This window comes from Pleurodeles waltl, chromosome 4_2 (genome assembly GCF_031143425.1).
Source record: "Pleurodeles waltl isolate 20211129_DDA chromosome 4_2, aPleWal1.hap1.20221129, whole genome shotgun sequence".
NCBI classification, from domain to species: Eukaryota; Metazoa; Chordata; class Amphibia; order Caudata; family Salamandridae; genus Pleurodeles; species Pleurodeles waltl.
In genome coordinates this window covers 535,812,247-535,819,562 of record NC_090443.1, presented here as the reverse complement: position 1 = coordinate 535,819,562, position 7,316 = coordinate 535,812,247, and the positions used below count along the sequence as shown (strand labels likewise).

Sequence of the window (7,316 nt, the reverse complement as noted above, 5' to 3'; positions counted from 1 at the left end):
GTAGGTGGTTTACTTACCTGCAAAAACTAACAAACACTTACCTCCCCCAGGAACTGTTGAAAATTGCACAGTGTCTAGTTTTAAAATAGCTATATGTCATTTATGTGAAAACTGTATATGCTATTTTGCTAATTCAAAGTTCCTAAAGTTCCTACATGGAATACCTTTCATTTGAAGTATTACTTGTAAATCTTGAACCTGTGGTTCTTAAAATAAATTAAGAAAATATATTTTTCTATACAAAAACCTATTTGCCTGGAATTGTCTCTGAGTGTGTGTTCCTCATTTATTGCCTGTGTGTGTACAACAAATGCTTAACACTACTCCTCTGATAAGCCTACTGCTCGACCACACTATCACAAAATAGAGCATTAGAATTATCTCTTTTTGCCACTATCTTACCTCTAAGGGGAACCCTTGGACTTTGTGCATGGTATTTCTTACTTTGAAATAGTACATACAGAGCCAACTTCCTACAGCATATTTTTGAATTTCATTGGATAGCAGACTTTATAATATGCAAATCATGAGTTTAGCTTGGGGAGTCCTGGAGACACATAAGAAGGAGTGCTGACATTGAAGACTTTACGGATTGTGAAATGTTGTTTTTTGTTAATTATCCAACCAGAAACCTCTTTTCTGACACTTAACAAAATCAATGAGCTCAAAACAGCACTAGTTTGTCAATTTTTATTTGGTCATCTCATCAAGGAATACGGCATGGCATTATTAAATAAATAAATATATAAATATTCAAATAGATTCATACATAAATAGAGACATTCGGAAAATAGTCAAAGTCCCTCAATTGGGACCGCATCTGCTTGACAAAAATCCCCTCAATGCTGGTAGCGCAAGTGATGCCTTGATGTACCTGTCTTTTGTCCAGGGCATGCACAAGCCCATCCTGTTCAGCACTAGTCACAACCTTGATAAGGAGAGGTGTCATTGATAAGGTTTGATTGGTAAGACCCAGAATGAGCCCCAGTTATTAACGGCGGTCCATTGCTTTCCTTGACAGCAGTGAATTAACTCTGTTAATGGTGAAATAATGTGTTTGGCAAATGGGCGAAGTGGGGCTTCAGGTGTCCTGTTCAGTATCAGAGTCCAGAAACTATCAGAAAGAACAGACGCAATAATGCAAGTTCAACTGAACCAGGGTAACTGTAGAAATATGTTGTAGATTAGTGGAGGAGCCATTTGAGAAAATGAATTCCGCCCGGACTACACATTTTTGACAGAAAACAATAATTATTGAATGTGGAGGTTAAGGGGGCTCAAAAAAGCAGGATTAGTATCAGAAAAGAGAGACCTCAATAGGAAAGTCTGCAGGGTCCCTACACTCAGGGTCATCTGAGGGACTTCACAGGCACCCAAGTCACCCAAACACCAAAGAGTCTTATTGATCCGGAGCACAATTAGTGTATGGTGGAAACCACTATAAACTACCCACGCATAGTGTCACTGAATGTCCAAAAAAGTGCCCCTAAAAACAGAACAGAAGCTGAGACTGAATTTTCATCTGATTGTTGTGAATGCACCGGCCACACATGAGCACTCTAGTTTAAGTAGATGAAACAAATCAGACCACACACTTCCACCATCAGAGAGTCCTCGAAATCATTTACCAGATTTGGACTGTGCGCTAAATGTTATAGACTTGTCTCTATGAAGCAGGATTCCTATCACCCACTGCACCAGCTTGGATATTTTTGCACCTACCTGCCCCTTGTATCTCACAATGTTCCTGGCACGGTCTTGTTATTAAATTCCCAGTTTGCACAGCACATGCACAGCAGATCTTTTGCAAGATGGCTAGTCCAGTCTTCTTGCATTATCTAAGGGTCACTGACAGTATCAATAAGTGAAATAGAGGGAGAGACTGGTGAACAGATACTAGCAGCATTTAGCAGGATCCAGAGGAGTACCAGTCAAAACATCGTAACGGAGGTCAGTGCAACACTATCAGAGCAACACAGTGCAAAAATACACTACACGCTCAACATTCAACACACATTTTTACACTTACTTTGTTGAGTTCATTATTGTCAACTGTTACGCACCCATCTACAGTGTGGTACCCAAGCCTGCAAGTACGTGTGCCTGTGTCTTGACAGCCTACTCTTCTGGATTCGGTCACAAAGGTAAGTTACTATACCAACCTTTACCTCATATTTCCACAATTACTGATAAGCATACACACACAATTTGTTCATGCATACCAAAACTGTGTGTCCATCTTACACCCAGCACCATAAATACCATTGCAGTGGTGGCTGAAATGAGTCAATCATATTACAGCAGTATATCCCTTGAGATATGCGCCTCGTGGTGAATAAGCAGGCATTATAAGCATACCCAGCTCCCCAAATACTGCAACTTCAGTTCATCCTGAGAATATATTCCAGAGGAAACCTTCTGCAACAAAGGCCACACGACAAGTCCTTGAACAGACTCTTTCTGGAAATGTTCTCTTCCAGATCCTCACTGTTGTCTTCCAAATTCTCACTCAAGGTGTCTGTCACACCCTACTAATTTGCAAGTCTTTTCATACAATCAGAGTAGAGTTCACGTGTGCGAGTACGGCGCACCCCCATGGTGAGAGGCAATATTTAGAAGGTCATGGTAGAATGTGGATTTCAAGAACCTAGGGTAGCTGTCCTTTTCCATGAGGACCCACGTCTTCGCTTGTGCCATATCAAAGCAGTTCTGGGTTGCATGTGCCAACTGGCGTTGAGTGAGTTCCTTTGTGTGATGGTCGATATTCACCTGGAAGGATGGGAGACAGCATGTTAATTAAAGAAAGGAATTAACTGTAAGTGTTCTCCACTACAATTGTATTAAAAAGACCCTCTTTCTGACCCCTACAACTCCTAACCCCCGGCTTCTGGCTTGGGCACACAGACTTAACATCTCCATATTGTTTGGATACTACATAAAAGATCAGCAATGCATTCCTGCCCTATCTTTTTAAAAGCCAAAGAACTGGTCTTCAGCAAGGGAACCTCTATGATGTGACAAACAGACTGGTGAATCTAATTCAGACTCACCTCCCTGCAGGCTTCGTTCTGGATAAACTGCTCATAGATCTCCTGTGCCTTGGAGGACAGTTTGGCAGCTGAGCGAATTTTCTTGTACTTTTCGCAGGCCAGCCAGAACTCCAGGTTCTCATCGCTGAACTCAGTCTTCAGGAAAGCCCAGAATGCTGCAAGGCCATCTGTGCGAACAGAATAAGAAACAAAATGGTTAAAAAGGAAGAGCGTTTATCTACAAAGTGTAGTAACTTTGTACAACCTTCATTATCATCCAGCAACTTATCCCAGACTTGTATACGATAACCTATCAATTGCTCCACTCCCCTTAGTGCATCGTTTGGTTGCCTATTTCATACTGTAGTTTATCTCATGAGGTCATTGCTCTTTGTACAGTTTATCTCGAATGACTCATGGAGATCATATGGTTTATCCCATTGGTCCCTTATTTTACTCTTTGGTTTAGTCAAGGTAGTCCAACAGATCATCCTTTCTATCAGCATTTAACCATATCTATCTTGTTCAGTCTCAGTCCACCCACCCATTCACAAACACCCACAGTCAACCATGGTTCATCCACATGTGCCACCATTCCCACACTAGCTCACGAAAAAAGTTGTACTTATCCATAGTCTTAGTCAAAAGAGCACTTTGATCTGATCATGTTACAGATGCTCTAGTAATAAATGGTCCATCCACCTGCCACATATAACCATCCCATTTAGCCATGGCCCTTCAATTCACAGTCACCCAAATTAAGTCAGAACTTTCTTCCACCTACTTTGTCATGGTCTATACAAACAGACTATACCATACATTTTCCTCCTCTTCCACCTAGGCAAGATCCATCCATCTCTCACTGCACCTTCTCCCAACCAACCCAGCTGTGTTACATCTATCCACTAGCATGCAGCAGCCACCCCAAGCCAGCCATGATCGATCCATCTACCTTTAGCATTTCTCACTCTGCCATGGGTTGAGGCCATAGTGACTCCATTGAGTCACCATCGCATATCCATCCGGCCCAACAACAGCCTGCCCATCCGTCCCTCAAAGTGACTGATACTCACCTTTACAACTTAGCAGATTGTCGAACGAGTCCCTCCACCTCATCACATCTTCCAAGCAGAGTCTGGAGAAAGAACAGGAAGAGCTTTAGGACAGGCAAGGACCAGAAAGGGAAATCCATTGATACAGGGAAGACAAACCCCTTTGTTAAATTGTCGGTGACAAGTGATGCCCCTGATTTACCTGTGTTTGTTTCTTGGTTTGGTCTGGATGCATTTTTCAGGTTCAAACGCTGCATCTGGTTTCTGAAGCAAGACTCCTAAGCGGGCCCCAAGCTCTTTAACCCTGAAAGTGAAAAGAAGAGACATTTGTTAGTTTTCAAGTCCATCTAAAAAACGTGACGGTGAACTACGTTTAGAAGCCTCCCTCCATGGGCACAAGTTAATATAATATATAGGCATTTTTGGAAAAGGAGCTGGCCGGCTTCCCTACCCGGTTGTTTGCAAAATGACAGGTTTTTATGCTTTTGCCTGTTTTTTTCTCCTTTTGATCTCTGCAACAGTTGTCCCTAGCACTCTATTTAATGATACTCGGTATTTCGAGCTTGGAATGATAAAGGGCTGAAATGGCAATGCTGATTCTTGTTCTTGTTACTTCTGGAACAGAAGGAAGACAGACTAATTTCTCCAATGAGGTCACCTATGGTTTAAATACACAATCAGAATATTATTTCTGATATTCACAGCACAGTGCAAGACCCCTCATTTTACTGGAGTGCTGAAAAGAGGTGCTATGCGTCAGATCTTCTCTACCGTGCGTTCTGTGAGCAGGATAGATCGTCACTTCTCAAAGATCTACTAACACCTCAGGCCTCATCTAGAATTAGATCTTGAATGGCAACGCAGAGCAGTGTAAGGAACCTCTCAACCTTTTTATGTAATATGTGATGACACTAGATATTTAATATTCACCTGCTTAAGGACTGCATTAGATAGCTCTTCTATCAGTGTGAGATCGCGGTAAGAATGCTGCACACTTGTTCCCTGTCTCTGGGGTGAGAGTAGACAGTCCCTTCCTCCCAGGCGTATCAGACTGGGCTAGGCAGCACCCTTCGCTCCTCCCTTCTCTGGTGCAGCATCAGCAAATCTCTCGGTGCTGGAATGTTTGCAGTGGCCTTCCACAGCCCCTCGCTGTGAAGAACTACCTGTCTGTTCACTATCACCTCAGGATTTACACGCAGCCCAGGTGCGTGTTAAACGTGCCAGCGGTATGGTTACTAGATGTTCCTGAGCCTCCAGGGTATTCAGGTAACAACTCAATACATTTTGGAAGTTGTGTTCTGTGAAGTCTCAGATGGGTCAAATTGTGTGTGACAATTGTGAAAAAAGAAAGAAACGAACTGGGATATTTACTTTTCAAAAAATATTTGTGTAGTGCATACTTAGCTACACAAAGACAAGACGACTAGAGCTATATCACTAACCCAGACTTAAATAACAGTAGTAGGAACACAGAATTTGATGCTTAGCTAACCTCTAGCCAGCTGCACGTGGAGTCAACTGCAAACCTTGACTGGGGTTTTATGTCAAGTAAATGAACTGTCACACAAATGTACGCATTTCTTACTGCAATCTTCTGCAGTCACACTGCAGAGCCACAATTTCCATCCTACGGTCCCTCGACTCTCTCACCTTTCGATACAGATGGAGGGCAGCGTGATCAGACTGTCCTTGCACATGGCGCCGGGTGGGTTCCGGGCAGGCGGTGTATTCCGTAGAAGGCTGAAGTAGCTGGTGACTGTTGTCCAAGGTCCGCTCGATGCAAATGAAGATTCTCCTCAGACAGCCGGTTCAGGGTGCTGAGTGAAAGTTCCTCCAAGATCCCCCGACTGAGACCGACGAATGGCCAGAAATAGCTGCCAGCTGCACAGGCTGCTGTCTTTTATATGAAAAGTGGCCAGGCGGGGCCACCCTTGTTGTCAGCCAATGAGAGGCGTCACCCGGCTCTGCGTTCTGCCCGAGGCAGAGGTGCGATGCTCTGGCTGCTGTTAGACCTGCGTGCAGGACAGGGAGCCGGGGAGAAGCTGTGTCCCTACCATAGACATCAGTCAAACGCAAGGTTCAGGAAAGTCTTGTCCGGAGTGAACTGTGGGTCGCAATTGAGATGTTTTCTCTGAATTTGCGTACCAGCAGTGGCATGCACGCGTGCAAGTGTAAACAGTTAAATGAGGAATATGTCCACATTCAAAATCCATTTTCGGGGGGAAGCCAGGATTAGAACTCTGCTGACGTTGAGCCAACAACGGGATCTGCGTCAGGTTTTACCCCAAACCTTACCGGCGGGGGCACAGAGCAGGACACTTCTTAAGGCAAACAGCATTCGTTGCTGATCCGTGTGTTCGTATAGTGCAGAGACAGAGTATACTGATTACAACCCCGAAACACTTTTAAAACCCTTCAGACGAGCTGTTACAAAGGGCTGTAGGTGCATTTCAGTTGGTAGCTACGTAGGAAGACAGTAACATGCTTTATTATCAGTGGTTATTATTTTATTCATGCTCGGGAGAACGAAAAACTGAAATAACCTCTGTGCACCGACACATGACTTCCCGCAGAGGGCGCATTATCTGCTGAGGTTTCTCAAATAGGACATGTAGCGCAGAATCAATTCATCAGTGATTCGTCATTTGTAGCGAAAACATTTTTAATATTATTTTAAACCCAGGCCCGTAATATTTCCTTTCAACTGAGTTAAACCCACCTATACTGTAAGTGTGTAGTCTGTATTATGACGCTTAAAATGCCTTCTGATTTATCCACCATACACCCGGTGACTTCACAGTACGTAAATCCCAGATTACGTACTGTAACCTGGGAGATACGAATTACATGCACGTGTAATTGAGATGAAGCGACAGCATCCATACTTCCTATCAGAGAAAACGCTGCCCCACCACCACAGCCTGTAGTGTGCGAGTATCCTTTGGGTACAGAAGCGTACATATGGGAGAATGGATTCTTTTCAATTGGGAAGATACGCACTCCAAGAGCCACCAGTACATCAAAATTGGGGAAATTAAATTGAGGATATACTTTAATAAGACTCCCTGCTATGAATGGTGTAGTATAATTACATCCTCTGTCCTCAGAAACAGTCTGAGCTGCAGCAGGTAGCCCTGACATTTAAAGAAAAGAGGACATTTGAAAGGCAGATGCTACCAATTTTCCTGAAGATACTATCAGAATTCACAATTTTAGGTAATTAAGAAGCTGAAAT

At 43.3% G+C, this 7,316-nt stretch overlaps 1 protein-coding gene across 1 annotated transcript; it reads right to left on the bottom strand.

Annotated features, from left to right (window-relative positions):
• Positions 1-676: 676 nt before the first annotated feature.
• LOC138293066 (regulator of G-protein signaling 5-like) lies at positions 677-6,462 on the bottom strand. Its single transcript, XM_069232063.1, has 5 exons — positions 5,732-6,462; positions 4,284-4,385; positions 4,103-4,164; positions 3,051-3,217; positions 677-2,769 (listed from the first exon to the last, which is right to left on the bottom strand). The coding sequence occupies exons 1-5, from the start codon at positions 5,776-5,778 to the stop codon at positions 2,569-2,571; spliced, it is 579 nt and encodes a 192-aa protein (XP_069088164.1). The 5' UTR covers positions 5,779-6,462; the 3' UTR covers positions 677-2,568.
• Between the last annotated feature and the right edge of the window lie 854 nt (positions 6,463-7,316).

Excerpts from the sequence above, each read along its gene's own strand:
- LOC138293066 (XM_069232063.1), bottom strand. The coding sequence starts at position 5,778 with ATGTGCAAGGACAGTCTGATCACGCTGCCCTCCATCTGTATCGAAAG. Across the intron at positions 4,386-5,731 it reads CCCTCCATCTGTATCGAAAG|GGTTAAAGAGCTTGGGGCCC; the intron begins GTGAGAGAGTCG and ends TTTCACTTTCAG. Across the intron at positions 4,165-4,283 it reads AAACCAAGAAACAAACACAG|ACTCTGCTTGGAAGATGTGA; the intron begins GTAAATCAGGGG and ends TTCTTTCTCCAG.